This window comes from Apodemus sylvaticus, chromosome 2, assembly GCF_947179515.1.
Source record: "Apodemus sylvaticus chromosome 2, mApoSyl1.1, whole genome shotgun sequence".
Taxonomy (NCBI): Eukaryota; Metazoa; Chordata; class Mammalia; order Rodentia; family Muridae; genus Apodemus; species Apodemus sylvaticus.
This window is the reverse complement of record NC_067473.1, coordinates 5,173,629-5,193,368: the sequence shown is the minus strand read 5'-3', so window position 1 is coordinate 5,193,368 and position 19,740 is coordinate 5,173,629. Positions and strand designations below refer to the sequence as shown.

Here is a 19,740-nt window from a genome sequence, read left to right as displayed (position 1 = left end):
AGGTGTCACACATGGGCCAATACAACATGTCACAGAGGAGCTCTGTCCAGGGTTAGTGTGTGTGGGTGACAGCATCTGCCAGGAGTTGAGTGTGCTAAATGGACCCTTTTTGTACTAGTGTAGTACAGGTCGTCCCAGTATCTGCTGCCTGCAGAGGGACAGATCGCCAGGTTTTGGCCAGAGCACTAGAGCTGGCTTTGGCCGTGGCCTGTGAGCAGGTCTAACCCTTCCAGGGACTGGTGGGTCTGTTGGCAGTGGGAGCTAGTGGGAGCAGGCCAGTCCCCGAGTCAGCCTCGTGTGTCAAGGTTACGGAGCTCTGATGCTCTGTGAAGGTGCATTTAGAAGGAAGCATCCCAAGAAACTAATGCGGACCCAGAGTGGAGGCTGGGGGCCACGCTCACGCCCACTTCCTCCTGTCTGCTTGTGTTCATCACTCTGAATGGAATTGATGTCTGTTGGGGACCATTCCAACTGAGACAGTCTCTGGGAGGAAGTCACCTGAAAAGGCTGCAGCACAGAATGGCTGTAGTGAAAATCCTCTTCCTCCTATCCCTCAGTGCCAGTGAGGCTCCAGGAGGCCAGGGCCTTCCTTCTTTCCTTCCGTTGCTGGTGCACTGGATTCAGCCTGAGTGAGGTGGGGTGAGGATGGCAGGTGCCCTCTGAGTGCTTGCACTGTTGTTATGCCCACCCAGACACAGTTGATGAGTGAATGCCAACACCTGCTGGCCTCAGTTCCCACTGGCTCTCCTGTCTGGTGCTGGAATCCTGTCTGGGGGCTGGATTACTTGTTCTGAGTCCCCCACATGCAAGAGTAAAAGGGAAAGGGTGCCCTGTCGACTTGGCAACCTTGAAGTCTGGGGCATGCTCCGGGTTAGATTCCCTGAGCGTCTCAGGAAAGCCCCTCCTACGTTAAGGCTCTAGTAGCTGTCAGATCTGTGTCTGCCATTTGTGCTGGAGATTCGATTAGTCCACCTGAGGGTGGGGGAGGGGCTGCCTATTAGGGAAGCTCCGCCCATGAAGGTTGCGGAGCTGCACCCTTATCCTGACCTTACCCGCCCCTTAGGTGTCATTGTGCCCCATTCGTGGCTCCTCCCCTTTCCCGCCCCCTTGTCCCGTGCTCCCCGTTTCTGTACCTTCCCCTCCCCCTAGCTCCTGCTGGGAGTAGAGATTGCTTTTCAGTTGCCATTTGCATTCCCAATCAATCCGGACTCCGCAATTAAGTCGGCTGGCGGAGCTGGGAGGGAGGCGGCGGCGGGAACGGGTCCTCTGGGGGCTGTCGCCTCCGCACCGCTCCCATTCCGCCCCAGATTGCTTCCTGCTCCGCGGCGCGCAGCCGGCCGGCCAGGGAGGGGGCGGGAACCCCGCAGCTTCTCTCCTCGGAACCCGGGTTGGAGGGTGGGGGCAGCAAGGCTGGGCAGAGGGCCGGGGGCCAGGGTCGCTCTGCCGCCCCCTAGCCTGCTGGGCGAGCTCTGGGCGCCCCGCCTACGCCCCTTGCTAACGAACGTCATGAAGCGAAGGGGAGCCGGGCGGGGTGCCGGGCGGGCGTTTCGTCAGGCGGCTGCGCTCCTGAGGTGCCTCGGCCGCAGACTGACTTCTGACCCCCTAACTGGCTGGAGGAGGACCCGGGCAGGTCCCGAGGTCTTCTGGCAGCTCTGGTCCAGACAGACTGAAGCTTTTCCCATGGACCTAGCCAGCTGGTGGCTTGAAGGGGAGTTGGGCCTGGGGCTTAGAGGCAATGCCTGCCGTTGGTGACAAGAAGTTCAGGTGTGAGAGGCCTGGAGCTGGCAGAGAGGAGGGCCTCGGGGTGACCAACATCAAGTAGTTAATCCGCTGGGTGTCCAAGGACATTCTGTAGCCTACTGTTTGACTTGGCTTCCCTCCCTCTTCCTGATGGTGGTCTGTCCTCAGAGACCTCGTGCCCTTGGACCGCTAAGGGTCAGGGAGAGGGGGTAGTTTGGCTCTCCTGCTTCTGCAGCTTGCCTGTGGCAGGGACACGTCAGCCACAGACAGGGCACCAGGCACTCTCTTCTGAGCCCTTCACATACTGTATGACTGGGGCACTGATGGCCTTTTTGTAAAAGAGAAATCCCAGGCTCTCTTCAGAACCTCTTTATGAAGGCAAGGTCTCACCATCAGGAGGCCGGGGAGGCCTGGATGATGCACGTATTGTTGCACCTACTGAGATGACATTGGTTTCTTGGGGGTGGGAAGGAGTTATCAAGGATATGGATGTGTCAGAAAGTGGGAGCTGGAGGCTAAAGCAGTTCCGGCTCCCTGGCTGAGCACCCTGCCTCAGCTCCAGTTCGCCTCCTAGTGGCCAGGGCTGAGATCACTTGTAAGGTCTTCCGCCTTTTATGTAATCTAGGCTGGCTGGCTGGCCTACTTGCCTTCTGCCTCAGTCTCTCAAGTCCTCGGTCTCCAGGCATGTGTTACCACTCCCACCTCTTAATCACATGTTTTCATGTCATCCATTAGGTCAAGAAGGACTCAAAGGGAAATGTCTGGCTGAATCTGATTCTTGGCCTGCTCATTGGCATTCCCCCATGGCCATCTTACTGGCTGGCTGAGGGCAGGCCTGCTTTGGCCTCCACATATGGGCATTATCACCCTTTATCCCCACGGACGGCCCTGAATATACCTTTCTCCCATATCAGCAATGCCTGTCAGAACTCCTCTCGCCAAGTCCCAGTTTGTAACTATAACCACATGCCTCTTCCCTACCTACTGAGTTGGAGGCTTTGAGGGACCAGCCACAAGGCTCCGTCTGTAGTGCTCCGGTCCCTGCTGGTTCTCCTGTGCTATGACCTTGGAGTGATTCAGAAGACGTCTTTAAGGAACTATACAGAAGCTGGTTTCTCCCAGAGAGAAGGAGGGATGCTGGGGGTAGGGGTATTGCCAATCAGGTTCTGTGGGGTAGGGGTATTGCCAATCAGGTTCTGTGGGGTAGGGGTATTGCCAATCAGGTTCTGTGGGGTAGGGGTATTTGCCAATCAGATTCTATGGGGTAGGGGTATTGCCAATCAGGTTCTGTGGGGTAGGGGTATTGCCAGTCAGGTTCTGTGGGGTAGGAGTATTGCCAATCAGGTTCTGTGGGGTAGGGGTATTGCCAATCAGGTTCTGTGGGGTAGGGGTATTGCCAATGAGTCAGGTTCTATGGGGTAGGGGTATTGCCAGTCAGGTTCTGTGGGGTAGGGGTATTGCCAATCAGGTTCTGTGGGGTAGGGGTATTGCCAATCAGGTTCTGTGGGGTAGGGGTATTGCCAATCAGTCAGGTTCTATGGGGTAGGGGTATTGCCAATCAGTCAGGTTCTATGGGGTAGGGGTATTGCCAATCAGGTTCTGTGGGGTAGGGGTATTGTCAGTCAGGTTCTATGGGGTAGGGGTATTGCCAATGAGTCAGGTTCTATGGGGTAGGGGTATTGCCAATCAAGTTCTGTGGGGTAGGGGTATTGCCAATCAGGTTCTGTGGGGTAGGGGTATTGCCAATGAGTCAGGTTCTATGGGGTAGGGGTATTGCCAATCAGGTTCTGTGGAGTAGGGGTATTGCCAATCAGGTTCTGTGGGGTAGGGGTATTGCCAATCAGGTTCTGTGGGGTAGGGGTATTGCCAATCAGATTCTATGTCCTGCCTTCATCTCTTGACAGCCACACAGCACAGGCTTGGGAACACTTTCCAATTCTTCCAACAGACACTTCTGAGCATCTGCTCTGGCCCAGGTGCAGTGCTGGGTACTGAGAGTTATTAACAGACAGCCTACACAGATTTTGTTGTGCTCACAGGCCCTGCTCTTGCCCTGGCCTGTTGGACCTCTACATTTCCAGAGCATATCATGCTAGGCCTTGTGGGTAGGCTTGTAATCTCAGCTACTCCAGAGGCTGATGCAGGAGGATAACTGGTTCTAGGCTCACCTAGAAGATAGAGTGAGTTTGAAGCCAGTTTGGTCAGTCTGGTGGAGCCTGTTGTAAGAGGAAAACTGGGGATACAGTGTGGTGGCAGAGTACTTATAAACCAAACAGGTACTGGGGGCCAGAGACGTCTCATTGGCTTGCATGGGCAGTTTGGTGGCTGAATGGGAGACTCGGACTTCTTGGTGCCTAGCATGAGGTCTGGAGCACTGCTGGGACAGGGTGTTTCTGCCTGGAGCTCCCTGGGGGGGGGGGGGGGGGGCGGAGCCTCCACCCGTTGTTCTCTCTCGTAGAGCCTTCCAACCTAAGAGTGGCTCAAACTGCCACCTACTGTGGCCAGTGGGAAGATGTGCCCTCCTGCTCTCCCTAGTGCGGCCATAGGCCCTTAGCCCCTCTGCTCAGGTGCAGTGCTTTCTGCAGAAGCAGGCCAAGGAGACCTGATCACATGACATCCCGTGCTGGGCCAGCCCCAGCTCCGCTCAAGTCCCAAGTCTCAGGCGTCAACCGAGAGAGCTGGGCTGGTTTCTGGTTGGAGCCCTGCCCCTGGGGCACAGTGAGTCAGACTGACTCCTGATCTGTGATTATACCTCTCTTCTTAGGGGATCCTGCTGAAAAGGAGCGGCAAATCCTTGAACAAGGAGTGGAAGAAGAAGTATGTGACACTGTGTGACAATGGGCTGCTTACTTACCACCCCAGCCTACACGTAAGTTCAGAGGGCTGACCGAGGGACTGACCGAGGGACTGACAGAAGGCCCCTGGCCATCTCAGGGTCCTGTGAGAGTGCCCCATACTTTAGTAGTTTACAAAAGGGCGTATGAACTGGAATCTGCCTTCCCTGAAGAGCCAGCTCCCCACAGCTGTGCTTAGCTGGTGCTGCTGGGCTGCCATGCCAGCCTGCCCAGCCTGTGCCAGCCAGGCTCTGTTTCCCATGTGCCTACTGAACTTGTGTAGCCAAGGGCATGGATGTTATGAACAAGGATATAGAGCTGACTGTGGCCATGAGGAGCACTAGTCTCCCGGGCCAGCAGTGATGGGGAGCCAGGATGTTGAGCTTGGCCTGAGGAGGAGTAGAAGGGTCTGGTCTGAAGAGCACATGCCTGTGCCCCAGCAGTGGCAACATGGGTGTTCCAGGAATAGTAATGTGGCCCCTGTGGCAGTTCCCCCTGCCCTCCTTCCTTCTCCTTCCCTCACTGCGTGGCTCCAGCACACAGCTGTCACCAGAATCCATCTCTGTCACCACCCCACTGTGGGGCTAATGAGTTCTCCTGTGAAGCCCCTCGAGCACAGCACGTGGGCCAGCCTCACCTCCCCCCGACCCCCGCCCAGAGCCTCTGGGCTAGCCTCAGGGTCCCCTAGCCCATCTTTAAATCTGCACAGTGTTGGGGAGGCCATGCCTGACAGGTGCCAGGGCTTTCATTTCCTGGCCATTACCTGGTCCTGCCAGGCCTACCCAGACAACCTTCCAAAAGCCGCGGCATGGACATAGGCCCGGGCAGAGCAGGCCTCAGGAGGCCTCCACTCAGCCAGAGTGAAGCCTGGGCTGCCTATTGGTCGTCCCCTTTACTGACTCCTCCAGCCACTGCCCTTCCCCTGCCTTGGGGAACTCTGGTTAACTCTTAATTCCTGTGCGGAATGCCAGGTTAGTAGTGAGCCTGAGAGACAGAGGGTGCATATCTATCAACTGCAGCGGGCTCTCTTCTCACACAGTCCTCGGCCTTCTCCCGTGTCCTCAAAAGGCGGTGATGCTACCTACAGAGACAGAAGGTGTCTTAGACCAACAGAGTGCCCTCTGCAGATACAAGGCCTCTCCACGGAGCCCTGCACCTAGGGAGGCTGGAGGAATATGTGCTAGTGGATTCATGGTTGTCTTCTGCAAAAGGATCTGAGGTCTTCCCTCGTCTCAGGAGAAGCTGGGCTGTGAGCTGAGGCCCAGAGCGCACAGCACCTGCCAGCTCTCATGAGTCTGTGTCCCTTCTGTCCACCAGGCAGGCTGATATGTTCTCTGCATGTTTTCATCTCAACCAGGGAACTTGTAAACTAGCTAGCTCACCAGGACCCCTCCTCCCTCCTGTGTGGATGGTCTCAGCCTCCTGCCTACTTCCTCAGCAGCAGCTTTCTGTTGGTGCAGCTGTGGCCGACTGTGGAGGCCCATCCCTTTTGCTCTTCCTACTGGAGAGTGAAGGGAAGAGGGATGGAAACCTGGAGGGGCCAGGTCAGTTGCATCAGGCTAGGTTCTGGTTTGGAACTGAAAGAAAAGAGGAAAGGTTGTGGGAATGTTATCTCTACAGCCACAGCTGAGAAGTCGTGCCTAGTGGTTCTGTGACATGTTAAAGCTGCCCAGCTAGTAAGTAAGCTAAAATGTGGGTCCATCATCAACATCACCCAGATTTGCCAATGTTTGCTGAGAACACCTACTTCTGAGACTGACTGGAAGAGTGAGAACAGAGAGTGAGTTAGGGAAGCAGCAGAGGCCTGGCTGGGCGTCGAGTCTCCTGGGAAATTCCCCTCAGCATACTTGGGTTTTTTTGTTGTTGTTTTTGGGTTTTTTTAAAGACAGGGTTTCTCCGTATAGCCCTGGCTGTCCTGGAACTCACTCTGTAGACCAGGCTGGCCTCGAACTCAGAAATCCACCTGCCTCTGCCTCCCAAGTGCTGGGATTACAGGCGTGCGTGCCACCGCTGGGCCTCATCATACTTGTTGTGCTTTGTGCTTCAGGAACGTCCAGGCCTGTCCTGAAGCCCTTGCAGGGTGAACTCTTTCTTCATCGGTGACAGCCAGCCCAATCACCTAGCCTCTTGGTTTCTAGCCCTTTAGGTCCACTTGGGATTCTGTGGCCATTGAACCCAGTAACTGGAGTCTGGGTCATCAGCTGCTCCTCAGGCAGCCAGAAAAGCAGGCCCTTCCCCCCAGGTGTCAGGACCAGCAGCAGAGCATTCGGCGTGGCCTTTCCTTCTCATCAGAGTTGCTAGCTCTCTTGAAAGCTTCCTGTCAGACATAGCGTGGGGCTGAGAGCTGTGTTTTCAGGCCTAGTTCATTCCTCTGCCCTTCCTTTACGCTTCCCCTGGCCTGTAGCTGGTTTGCCTGACTCCGCCTACTGCTGGTGCTCACATCTGCTTCCTGTTTGCCACCTCTTTAGCGCAGCAGCGACCTAGCAGTCTAACCTGCGAGAATCGAAGGTCCTGGGTTGCTCGAATCTTAACAGTAAGAGAATGAACGGCCTCTCATCCTTTTAGGCAAGATCAAATGGGAGAAAGGGTCTCTAGTCCCTACCGAGGCTCCCTCAAGGCTTGGTCCTACCTGACTCACCTAAGAGGCAGTACCACAGTGTCTGGCTGGACCCAGCATGTGGAACACAAGTCAGTGGGCGGGCCGCAGGCTTCAAGCCTGGAGCCTGAATCTCGCCTGGCCCAAGAGAGCCTGCCACAGCTTCCCCCATTTTGCAGCCAGCGGAGCCATTCACACAATCACCTTCTGTTAATTCTATCTGCAACATCAATTAAATTGTTTGTAGAAACTAATTGAATGTGGCTTAATCACACATCTTAATAGCTTTCCACGCTCTGAACTCGTTGTTAATTCCAGTAATAAAACGAGATGAGAACGCTGGCTGGGTAATTAGCGAGGAGGCTGGGGAAGAAATTGCTGTTTGATGGTGGGTAATAAAGGCAGCCGTGGTGACCGCTCTCCTGAGCAGCCGCTGCCACCACCGTGCTCCCCTGTTCTGCTGACGGAGGGAAACACTATTGCTCTCTGCCTGAGGTCCCTGTTGTGCTGCCTCTCCTCCAGGGTCCTCAGGGTCCCCCTGGGCCCAGCACTTGGCCCAAACTTCTACGGGTATCACACTGCTGGACCACAGGATATGGTGTGATCAGATGCAGAAGTTTGACAGGCTCTCTCTGCTAGGCAGCTTCTAGCTCCTTGGCCCTGGACAGAGTCCCTCTGTGCAACTCTTGTTCTTGGCCTAGGGTCATTTTCTCATACTATGTGCCAGCTTTGGGCATCTCAGAGCTGGAGTAGGCCTAAAGACTGACAACTGCTGTGACCTCCTTGTGAACTGGAGCAACCCAAGCCCTCCCTTAGGAGAGGGGCTACAGTTGGGCCTTTGGCCAGCCAGCTGGTGACACTTGTCTGCAGCAGCCAGTACAAGATGTGGTCTGCAGACTGATGGTGCAGATGAACAGGAACCAGAGATGAGATGCGCCAAGAGAGAAAGGTTGACACAGTAACGTTACTTCTGGACATGAAAATAAGGGCCAGAGGACCAGGACAGTGCCTGGCGTGGCAGAGAAGGGTCAGAGGAGGCAATCCTTGGGAGGACACCAAGGAGGCCGTGGGCTCCGCTGCACAGCCAAGCTCTGGATCCCATGCTGTTTATGGAGCTGATAGCCTGGGATGTGACGTGTGGTGCAGTCCGGTGCTGCTGAGCCAGGACTGCAGCTGGAGCTCAGTGTGTACGCACCACAGTTGTCAGGGCCTTCCTGGGTGGAAAGCTGTATTCTCTGAGTGCTCAGGGATCTCTCTATGGAGTCAAAAAGATGAACCAATTCTTAGAGCAGGTCTCTGAGTCAGACCCCATCACAGGACTAGACAGAGCAGGGAGGATCTCTTCAAAAGTCAAGATGCTGGGAGCACTCAGGGCAGGAATTAAAGCTCCTCCCCAAACACAGCTTGTGAAGAAGCAGGTGTCCAATGGTTCTGAGCCTTCTGAAAGGTTGTCTATCTGGAAAAGTGTCATGCCCGTCTTAAAAACCAAGATGACTGCAAGCGCAGGCTTCGTGGGTCTGTATATAGGCAAAGGGCTTATGCAAGACTTTCAAGAGCTTTCATGAGAGATCTGACTTTATATCTGATTAATATAATCCTAGGTTCTTCTCTCAGAAAGTTATTTAACACCAAAGGAGGGAGTTTTGTCCAATAGCATGGAGATGGGGAGGTTGCAACTGTCAGTGAGCTTGCTGAGGATGTGGAGAGAGGCAGGACCTGTAATCAAAGCCAGCTTTAGCCAGGAGCTGCTGGGACAGAGGGCTCTGTAGACTTGCCAGCAAGTCGAGGCTTCTGGCTGAGGATGTCATCTGTGAAGGACAGCCTTGGGAGTCTGCAAACCTGGGTGTGGTCCAACTCCACCATGACCTTGAGTCGACTATCATTCCTTGATCTCAGCTTCTTCATCTCCAACATAGAGTAAAGAACACTCTGGAGACTGAGACAGGAGGATTGTTGTGAGTTTGAGATGAGTCTGGAAACTCTTCACTCAGCTGGTTATGATTTGAAATGTACTGATATATGGTTATTGTACTTAACACGCAACCCAGGGATGGGCAAACGGCAGTCTACTGACAGGAAATGCGTGCCATGGTGTGTGTTCACACAGTCCCAAGTCCACCAAAGAGAACCAACAAACTGGCCTGGGGCTGTCTGGAGGGCTGATTGCTCCTCAGTTCCCAGGTGTGGATGGCAGCCACCGGGTACTCTCCCCTAACCCTCTCTTCACCACCTAAGCTATCTCTGGTGGCTCTGAGCCTAAGTGTTTGCTTCCAGAGCCTTTGCTTGCTCTTCATCTTGTCTTCATAGCTGAATTCCACCTCTTTGGACACCATGGAGACTTGAGCATAATTCAAACTTGGAGATTTGGTTGGCTTCAGAGATCTGCTTTTTGAGACTAAATGCCTCCCCCAACACCCCTGTCCCCCAGTTAGCAGAGAGAGAAGAGGCCTAGACAGTGAAGGGGAGTCGGTGCTGGAGACAAGTTGCTGAGGAGAGCCTAGCCTAAAGCATCTTCTGTCATCTGTACACCTTTAGGATTACATGCAAAACATCCACGGCAAAGAGATCGACCTCCTCCGGACGACGGTGAAAGTGCCAGGGAAGCGCCTGCCCCGAGCCACGCCCACCACAGCCCCAGGCACTAGTCCCCGTGCCAACGGGTTGGCCATGGAGCGGAGTAACACGCAGCTGGGTGGGGCCACAGGTGAGGTGGCTGCTGTGGTGGAAAGTGTGGGAAGTTTTGGAACTTTGGGGAGTGGCTGTGCATGGGCCTAGCAGGACAGGCTGCTTCTCGGCCTGGGCGTCAGAGCTTCATCCATGCTCACTAGCCAGTGTCACACTTGACGATCCTCTCCACCAGGAGTCATGGCCAAGATGCAGGCCTAGTAGAGCTTGTTGAGGTAGCCTTGGCTATCAGGTGGGACTAGGGTGTGGGGACAGCTAGTGATCCTAGGACTATCTCCTTGCAGTTTCAGCTAAGGTAGGCCAACAACTCAGCTCAGCACAGGAGAGGGGCAGAGTAGCCTGGTGTCATCAGGAAACCCTCTCAGGTCTGTGCTGCATGCATGGTCTCTGCACAGGAAGCACTGGCTCTCAGCCCAGTGGTTGGGGGGCAGGAGAACTGTCCTCTGCCCACCGTGGAGAATGGGGAATCAGGGACCACAGGTGGACAGTGGTGTCTGCAGCTTTTCTATGACTATATTCTTATGTCTAGTGTGTGTATATGTGTGTGTGTATGAGTTTTCTGCATCTTTCCATGTGTGAGAGTGTGTGTCTGTGCATGAGTGTGCGGGAAGGTGTGAGTGCAGGTGTTTGTAGGGGCATCAGATCCTCCCAGGCTGGAATTACAGGCACTTGTGAATCACCTGATGTGGACGCTGGGAATCTGACGTCTAGTTACTGAGCCATCTTCAGGCCCCCTGCCTTTTGTGTAACAGTGTGTGTGTTCTCAGACGGCCATCTGCCTGCCCCCAGGTTCATCCTCCTGGCCCTCTTTCCCTCCCCTTGCCCAGTCAGTGTCTTTGCTCCTCAGCCTGTCCTGGGCTCCTGGAGGGCCAGTGTCCCAGTGTCCCTACAGCGGTAGCCCCTGAAGCTTCTGCTCAGGACACAGGTCTCTTCCCAGTGCGGAGCCTGTGCCCTTCCATAGACCCACTCACAGCAATGGGGATTTTACCTAGATTGCCGCTTTGCCTAGGGACATCTAAGGGACAGGGGAGGCATCACAGACACCGAGTAAACACGGATGTGCCTAAAGATTCTGAGTCCCGTGGACTGGACAGGACAGACCCCAAAATAGAAAGTTGTTTCTTGTACTGGTGGGATTCGAGCCCAGAGCCCTGTGCACACTAGCAAGCGCTCCATTGCTGAGGGTCCACCCTCTGAGAGTGCTGCCTGTTTGAGGAAGTGCCTTATGTGGCTGGTCATTCTGAGTGGGCCAGAGGCGTGGGAAAGGTACAAGAGGGGTGTGGCTGCATCGGTTGATCTGTGCCGGCGTAGCAGGTGTCTCAGGGCCAGGTACAGGGCCACGGCAGCACTGTGCAGATTAGTCTCCTGCTCTCATGAGGAGACGACAGCTCTGGGGCTCTCCATTAATATGTCTATAAAATCCTACTGGACATCAGGGTCTGGAATGGACTTTCTTGCTTCCTTTAAACCACCTGAGCTGGGAGTGGGAAGCTCTTGAGGTGTACTCCAGGAAGGCTTTGGTGGACAATGGGAAGAAAGCAGGCCAAGGGCGAGGCACTCCGCCCTTGAGAATATGCGTGAGCCTGGCCTGTGTGACAGGAAGAATGGCTCCTATGCTGTCCTCAGTGCTGAACCGCAGCTCTTCCAGAAGTTCTATGCAGGGAGCCCATGTGGAAACCTCAGCCCTATGGGAAACCTCAGGTTTCTTATCCTGGTACCACAGGAGGGAGTAAGGTGGCCAGAAAAGCACACCTTTCCTCAAAGATGGGTAGTGAGAGGAAAGCTGGGATAGCTCCCAAAAATGGGAGAAGCGCCAGGTGGTGGTGGCGCACGCCTGTAATCCCAGCACTTGGGAGGCAGACGCAGGTGGATTTCTGAGTTGGAGGCCAGCCTGGTCTACAGAGTGAGTTCCAGGACAGCTAGGGCTACACAGAGAAACCCTGTCTCAAAAAAACCAAAAAAAAAAGAGAGAGAGAGAGAGAGAAGCAAGATGCCTCTGGCTCTCCCGTCCCACCCTGGGCCCACCTAGCCTTCACCTGGGGTGCCGCTGTGGCATGCGGGAGGGAGTCCCGCAACTTGCTCCTGTAATTACAGCACCCACACATGGAAACACACGGAGGTGCTTCCCAAGCCCGAGTTCCTGCTGCCGCACGCTGACACCGACCCTCACGCACTCACACATGTCTCTCGCTCACCGGGCGATGTTAACATCTCATTATCTTTGTTACTGTAATTACATTATCCGCTGCTTTATGCAGAATTATCCTCGGAGGACTAATTGATGGCTCCATGTTTAATTCATTAATCATTAGCATCAAATTCGACAATTACAGTGCACACTGATTGTGGGATTGCAGGCGTAATGAGGGGAGAATTAACAAAGAAAAGGGAAAGCACTTTCCCTCCCTCAGGGTTTTGGGTTGGGGGGCTTGGGGAGGAAGTTGGGCCTGTGATGCCTTGGGTTGGGGCAAGGGACAGGGCAGGGAGTCCTGTCTGGAACATAGGAGGCGTAAGGAGGGAAGAGGAGAAAGTCAGCAGGACGCCTCCGTGGCTTAGGCAGGGTTGGCCCAGGGCTGGACGGCAGCTGAAGTGGGGTGTCATGTGCGGTCATTGTGGGGGTATGGCGTCACAGGTGGCTCAGCTTCGGCTCTCATGAGGGCTGCTCTTGGGTCATGCGGAGGGGGGGCTCCCTTCCCTTCCCCTCCCCTCCCCTCCCCTCCTGCAGCTGCTTCGGCTCCCTGCCTCCCTGTGCATCCGGAAATCCAGACTGGCACGCGGCTTGCCTGCTGGGCGGCAAGGCCTTCTGTTTAGCCATCCCCGGTCGGTCCGGCCACTGCTGACCTCCTGCAGCTTTGGCTGGTTATCAGTCTCCACACTGTAGCTTCTCAGGAGGCCTAAAACCATGCGGCTTTGGCCTACCTGTCCTAGGCTCTCTGTGACTCTTTCTTCCTGGCCTCATCACCACCCTGTCTCAGGGACACTGAAGAAGGTGAAGGGAGCTAGAGTTCCTGGTCCCTGGATGTGACCCTGGCTCTGAGGCCCATGGCTGCTCCGGACTGGGCAGGCGGCCCTTGACTGGGCCCTGCGTGAGGTCAGGGAGAGCTGAGCATCCATCCTCCTTGCCCACGGCGGGCTGCGCCTGCCCAGCCTTGGACGCCTCACGCCTTCCAATCCCCTTGGCTCTGCCATTCTTCCCTGATGGGAAACGAAAGATTAATTTTCTCCAACCCAACAGGATAATTACTAATACTAATTAGACATAATTACTTGAATTTGATACACTTATTTCTCGTCAGAATGGCAGCAAAGCTGAGGCAAAGCAAATGACATATGTGGACTGAAATGTTAGATGCAGGGACCTAGGCGGGGTAGGATTGAGGGGAGTGGCACTCGGCCTCGGCCCTGCCTTGCCCAGCTCATAGTCATAGTGTGGTCTTCGTGGTCATGGAGAAAGGAGAGTGTTGAAGGCTTCGCGGTCATGGAGAAAGGAGGGTGTTGAAGGCTAGAAGTGTCCTTCCCGTGTGCAGTCTGCAGAAGACCTTGGTACGCCCCAGTGACCCTTCTTTCTGGTCGCTGTCTTGCTGGGGTTAACTCAGGCTCTGCCCTACAACCTGTTCAGCTATCTCTATGCAACCCCCACCTGCCCCTCCTCCCAGCCTGATCCTTCCCCTCCCCCAGGTGCCCCCCACTCGGCCAGCAGTGCATCCCTGCATTCTGAGCGCCCTCACAGCTCAGCCTGGGCTGGCTCACGCCCAGAGGGGTTGCACCAGCGCTCCTGTTCGGTTTCCAGCACTGACCAGTGGAGTGAGGCAGCTGCCCTGTCTGCCAGCATGCAGCACCCTGGTGAGTGGCGGCTCAGCCGCTTCCCACCACTTCTGGCATCTGCTTAAGCAGCCGAGAGAGGGAGTCCAGATGCCCAGGAACCTGGGGGACTGATGGGGAGGGCGCAGAGAATCCTTCAGCTTGTTCCTGGTACTGTGATGCGGGCCTACATACCTGGGGCTCAGTCCTTCTTTAGCATCCAGTTCACCAGCTTCTCTGGTCCCGGGCCTAGGCCTGGACCCTCAGCCAGGATTACAGACTTGCCCCTTGTAACTCCTCCTTCCTGGTTCCCAAGCATTGATGGTGGCTCTGCTGTGTCCCCATCAGCCCCCTGTGCAGTCAGCTCCTCAGCCTCTCGGCAGGAGGACAGGGGGAGCAGAATAGACTAGAGGCTCCAGGCTGTACGCAGTACACGGTAAGAGCCATGTCTGGGGTATCACTGGCCTCCTGTCATGGAGAGGGTCCTAGTCCCTCCCTCCAGGGATGTCCTCAAAGGTTCTCTTCCCGTGTCCTGCTCTTCCCCATGTCCCGCTCCCCTTGATACCGCTCATGTACCATTCCTATGCTCTTCCCAAATCTTATCTCCTCTACCCCATAACTTTTTGACCATAGACCCTTTTGCCCTGTTTGCCCATCCCCCTGAGCCCCCTCCTCACTCAGGGTACTTTTGATTTTCTCCCAGGGGCCTTTCATAGACACACAAACACATACCCGCTACATGTCCCCACCCATGACCAAGACCACCTAGGGGTCAGGGGCCATCCCCTTAGGTCATGGACCTATGGCCTGTCTGCACTGCAGAGGCCCCTCTGTTGAGTCTGGAAGGAGTTAGTCAGGGAGGGAGGGAGTGTGTCTGCCTCTAATGAAGTTTGACATTTAGTGGTGAGCGCCGGGCGGGGTGTGGGAGCGGAGCTTGATTAGCGTGCTCTAATTGACAGTAATTAGGCAGCTCCCTGATTGTTTCTAATTCTGCTATTAATTGTGAGGAGCGGGGAGTGTGATTGAGGATAAATTTGGTGCGGAGCTGCTGGGGCTTCAGCTCCCTGAGAGCTCCCTGAGTCTTCCACCCCTTCAGGTTACAGGGGCACTCACCTCCCTCTGCCTTTATCCTGCTCTGCTAAGTTTCCAACTCTTCCAGGGCAGGAGGCTCTGTGGCTGGGAGGCCTGGGCAGCCCTGGCCTTCCCCACACTCTGCCCAGCTCCCCTCCCTCCTCCCATACTGTCCACCTCTCCCCTCACCAGCCAGTGGCCCAGCTGAGTCACTCAGTTCCAGCCCCAAGCTGGAGCCTCCCCCATCTCCCCACTCCAACCGGAAGAAGCACCGCCGGAAAAAGAGCAGCGGGACCCCCCGACCAGACGGCCCCAGCAGTGCTGCTGAAGGTTAGGGGGACCCAGAGGTGGGCAGTGGGACCCGGGTGTAGGACCCTAAAAAGCACAGTTGTCTCCATGGTAGACGGAGGAAACACTTTGTGTATGAATGATTTCTGACATGAGTAACTCAGCCCTCTGAGATCCTGGGCTCTTTTCTTACTCAATTCCTGTGGAGTTTAGTTTATGTCTGTCATTCCTGAAGAAAGGCAGGCAGCAGGACGCTACCTTAGCTCTTCTAAGCCTTGCTGAGCAGGGGACTGTGGTAGGTGCCTCATGACACATGTAGGGTTGGCCAGTGCTCTCCATAACCTTCTGGGAGCAAAGGTATTCCAGCTCAAGATAGTCTTCTGGCCTTTCTCTTGGTGTCTGTCACCACAACGCGGCTCGTCCAGTGTCTCCCCGCACCCCCACCAGGGGGTTTCTTGGTCCCCACATCTATTGCAAGTTCTCTTCGCTGTTCTTACTGCTGTGGGGATGGACGTGGGTCAAGTGAGCCTCTGACCGTGATGCAAAGTCGTGTGGTCCAGAGCCCGCTGTGGCCTCGGGAGCCAGGACCCCTAGGGGTGAGGAGCTCAGCCAGGGGGACAGAGAGAGGAGCTACTGGTTCACATGTAGGCACAGACATTTTCCTGAGGGTCCTCAGAGGAGGAACCCAGCAAGAAAAGATTTTCAAGGGTGTGGTGTCACTGAGGCGAGAGGCTGCAGGGACGGAGAGGCTGCAAGAGCCTAGCATCAGGGACGTCCCTGGTGGGACGCATGGCGGCTCACCCTAGGGCCGTATGAGCACTGTGTCTCTCTAGCCCCCATGGCAAGTCACACTGCCCATTGACAGTTGTTCAAGGCTAGTGGCCTCTGGGAAAAGATACGTCTGAATGTCTTTCAGGGGTCCAGTGGGCAAGCACAATTCCCCAGGGTCCCAGTGCAGACCCCTGTGCTTACCGCCACAGATGTCCTTGGGCTCCTGTTGGCTCCCGTCTTCCAGCTCCTGGAGAAGCCATCTCTTCCCCACTCACTTGCCCTTCCTGCCTGTCTACGCCAGGGCAGTGGGGGAGGGGCCCAGCTCCCAGGAGCCCTGTGCTGACGCCGGCCAGAATATTGGGTTTAATGAGCTGCAAAATGAGGAGGCTGCAGCTGACATGTACGGATGGTGCTCGCACCCGCCTCCTTGCCCAGCATGCGCCTTCTAGCGCCCGCCGCATCCCTCTCCAGACATTCAGCTCCTGCTTTCCCAGGATGCCTCCTCATGGTGTCCGTTCCTGGTACTGATTAGCAAGCCAGGCACAGGACCCACCATTCCCTGGTCCCACAGGTGGTTACAAGTGGACGGCAGAGATTCATATTAGTCTTGTGCATTTCTGAGGAGGATGAATGTTGTCAGAGCAGGGTCTGGATGGAGTTGTGGCACTGCTGTGCCACTGGGCATGTCCCTGGCAAGGAGCCCTGACAGTGTGCCTTCCCTCCCCAGAGGCAGAGGAGTCCTTTGAGTTCGTGGTAGTGTCCCTCACTGGTCAGACCTGGCACTTCGAGGCCTCAACAGCGGAAGAGCGGGAGCTATGGGTGCAGAGCGTGCAGGCCCAAATCCTCGCCAGCCTACAAGGGTGTCGCAGCGCCAAGGACAAGGTTGGCATGGGTGGTAGAGCCTGCTTGGAGAGCCTGACTAGGGGAGAGCCAGTGGAGGGGGCTTGAGACTGATCAACTACTGTTCTCTCTCCGGCTCATGGCAGACCCGGCTGGGGAACCAGAACCCAGCCCTGGCTGTGCAGGCCGTCCGCACTGTCCGTGGCAACAGCTTCTGTATTGACTGCGAAGCCCCCAGTGAGTACAAGGCCAGCAGAGCTGGGAGCTGGGGGTCTGGGTGCAAGTGGCAACGGAAGGGGGACAGTCTGCAAGGGGGTGGCCTTCTAAAGTGATTCCCTCTCGGTGCCACCTGCTGTATCTTCTCCCTCTGCCCACCTAGATCCAGACTGGGCCAGCCTGAACCTGGGCGCCCTGATGTGTATCGAGTGTTCAGGGACCCACCGACACCTGGGAGCTCACCTATCCCGAGTCCGCTCCTTGGACCTTGACGACTGGCCGCCGGAGCTGCTCGCGGTCATGACTGCGATGGGCAATGCTTTGGCTAATAGTGTCTGGGAGGGGGCTCTGGATGGCTACTCGAAGCCAGGCCCCGAAGCCTGCAGGTAAGCCAGTGCTGCCCAGGAAGAAGCCAGCCAGCCCCCACTGTGGGGCGGATAGAACCTGTGGCAGTAGCAGCATTAGAAGGGTTAAAATGCTGTTGCTCTGCTTGGCAGTCAGACCCTGGGGATCCCCCTCTGCTGGTGCCTGTCACTCAGGCCCCTCACAACAACAGGGCCTTTTCTGAGCCGTTATCGCAGGTCAGGGGCCAGCAGGAGACGCATGCGCGGAACCCATATCACTGTGCCGCTCCTGCATCCAAGCCCGCACACTGAGATGGGGAGAATGGGTGGTAGATAGGGCGGCCGTCGCCCTTGCAGGCTGTCACCTGCTTTGTTCCAGTGCCACCAATCGCAGAGTTCAGACGGCTTGATAAGCTGCCACTCATGCCCGCTTGGAATCCTGCTCTCTACGCCCGCATATCCCCGCTGGCCCCAGAGGTCTCCCCTCAATGTCCCTCTCATCTTACTCAACGCCACCCAGTTTCTGTGATCCACTGTCCCTCTGAAGGCCCTGGGGTCCCTGGGGCTCCTCTGCCGTCCTTCTCATCATGGGGATCCTTCCTGTTCCCTGCCTCCTTTCTGCCTCTTGACACACAGTTTGGACTGTTTCCTTCCTTGCCTCATGCCTTGATGGACCTGTACTTACAGAGAGGAGAAAGAGCGCTGGATCCGGGCCAAGTATGAACAGAAGCTCTTCTTGGCCCCGCTGCCCAGCTCAGATGTGCCCCTGGGACAGCAGTTACTGCGGGCTGTGGTGGAGGATGACCTGCGGCTGCTGGTGACGCTGCTGGCCCACGGGTCCAAGGAGGAGGTGAACGAGACGTATGGGGACGGGGACGGGAGGACAGCCCTGCACCTGTCCAGTGCCATGGCCAATGTGGTGTTCACACAGCTGCTCATCTGGGTGAGTCTGGGTGCTTCCTACCTGGCCTGCTGCCCCCTTCCCGGCCTTCAGAAGCCGAGGCCTTGCCTCCCGCGTCATGCCAAGTAAGGATGTGCTTTCTCCTGCAGTACGGCGTGGACGTGAGGAGCCGTGATGCCCGAGGCCTGACCCCGCTGGCCTATGCCCGCCGTGCCGGCAGCCAGGAGTGTGCAGACATCTTGATCCAGCATGGGTGCCCCGGGGAGGGCTGTGGGTTGGCACCCACTCCCAGCAGAGAGCCCGCCAATGGCACCAACCCCTCCGCAGAACTGCATCGCAGCCCTAGTATCCTCTGAAGCTCAGGAAGAGGGCAGAGGGACTGGAAGGACTCCACGGCCTGGAGGAAACTGACAGAGAAGCAGGGCTGTGCAGGAAGAGGGAGTGCCGGGGGTCCAGGGGTGGTGAAGAGGTGTGCGATTGAGCAGCCGCAGAGCAGGGTGGTGTTCAGCCCTCAGCCCTATGGTGCCCTTAAAGGACAGAACCCTTTGGAGGTACCTGTGAGGAGAGGGGGGCAGGACCTCTCCCTCCTCCAGAACCCTGCCTCCTCATGACAGCTCCCACAAGCCTTCCCTGCAGTGGGTGGGGAAGGACAGGACACAGGATGGGGTGCCAGGTGAAAGACAAGGGGCCGGTCTGAGTCCCATGTAAAATTTGTACATTGGAGTATTTATGTTGTGTATATACGTGGTGTGTGTATGATGAGCCAATAAACAGGCTGTATGTGTGGCCTCCTCTGTCCTGTGCCTCCGCACCCTGAGCTGCACAGCGCCCTTCCTCCAAGCTCTGCTGCTGTCTCTGTGTTAGGGTTGCTGGCCCTGCCCAGTCACCTCCAGGCTTCCTCAGCAGGGCAAACATGCCTGACAGGAGACCGGCTCTGCTTCCTGCTCTGTGCAGCCTGCCCCTGCCCCTGCCCCTGCCCATGTCTGAGAACTCCCCCTTGCAGCCGTCAGCAGTGCCCCACGTGGCAGCCATACCCTGCACAGGCCAGTGTTGAGGGAGGCGCTAGCTCTCCAGCACCCAGGAGTGCGTGGAGGCTGCCCTGGGGTGATGGAGGGGCGGGGCGAAGCGATGGAAGGGCAGGGCGGCGGGAGGGCGGGGCGCTGGTGGCCCCGAGTCTCCGGCATCCAGGAGGGTGCCTTTGAAGCTTACCCTGCCGAGCTGAGCTGGGAGAAGAAGCCTCCTACCCAGGGAAACGCCTCTCTTAGTCTATGAAGGATGGGATACTAAATTTGTTGTTGGATCTGCTTCCTGTTCCTGGAACCACCTTGCTGAGTTTTCGGAAACACCTTAAACAGGTGTCCATGTGGTAGGCGGAGCCGTGCCTGGACACACCCACATGTCGGGTAATAATCAACGCTATTGAGAGGAAACCAGGTTTTATTTTTTGTTTTTAATCCACATTCCCCTTTTCAAGTCTATTAAGATCCTTACAGGGCAGAGTCTGGGCAGTACCATGTAGGTAGGTACAGGGCAGACGAGCCCCAGACTCCTTAAAGACCAGTTGCCTGGGCTGGCTCCCTCTGCTCAGCACTGTTGTGGCTGTGTGGGAAGCCTGCTGGCCGCCCCCCCCTTTCCCCAGAACCTGGACAGCAA

At 56.3% G+C, this 19,740-nt stretch overlaps 1 protein-coding gene across 4 annotated transcripts in view; it reads left to right on the top strand.

Moving 5' to 3' along the window:
• The window catches only part of Agap3 (ArfGAP with GTPase domain, ankyrin repeat and PH domain 3), a 53,682-nt gene extending 34,806 nt beyond the window's left edge, over positions 1 to 18,876 (top strand). For 2 of the 4 annotated variants that reach the window (XM_052173013.1, XM_052173016.1), the window contains 9 exons: positions 4,505 to 4,609; positions 9,706 to 9,874; positions 13,534 to 13,698; positions 14,920 to 15,057; positions 16,514 to 16,668; positions 16,773 to 16,863; positions 17,006 to 17,228; positions 17,874 to 18,129; positions 18,237 to 18,876. In XM_052173013.1, the coding sequence (XP_052028973.1) occupies positions 4,505 to 4,609; positions 9,706 to 9,874; positions 13,534 to 13,698; positions 14,920 to 15,057; positions 16,514 to 16,668; positions 16,773 to 16,863; positions 17,006 to 17,228; positions 17,874 to 18,129; positions 18,237 to 18,443 (1,509 nt within the window). In that variant the 3' untranslated portion in view covers positions 18,444 to 18,876. The remainder of the gene's footprint in view (positions 1 to 4,504; positions 4,610 to 9,705; positions 9,875 to 13,533; positions 13,699 to 14,919; positions 15,058 to 16,513; positions 16,669 to 16,772; positions 16,864 to 17,005; positions 17,229 to 17,873; positions 18,130 to 18,236) is intronic. The other 2 variants (XM_052173014.1, XM_052173019.1) reach the window with 1 other exon arrangement.
• The last annotated feature ends 864 nt before the right edge of the window (positions 18,877 to 19,740 follow it).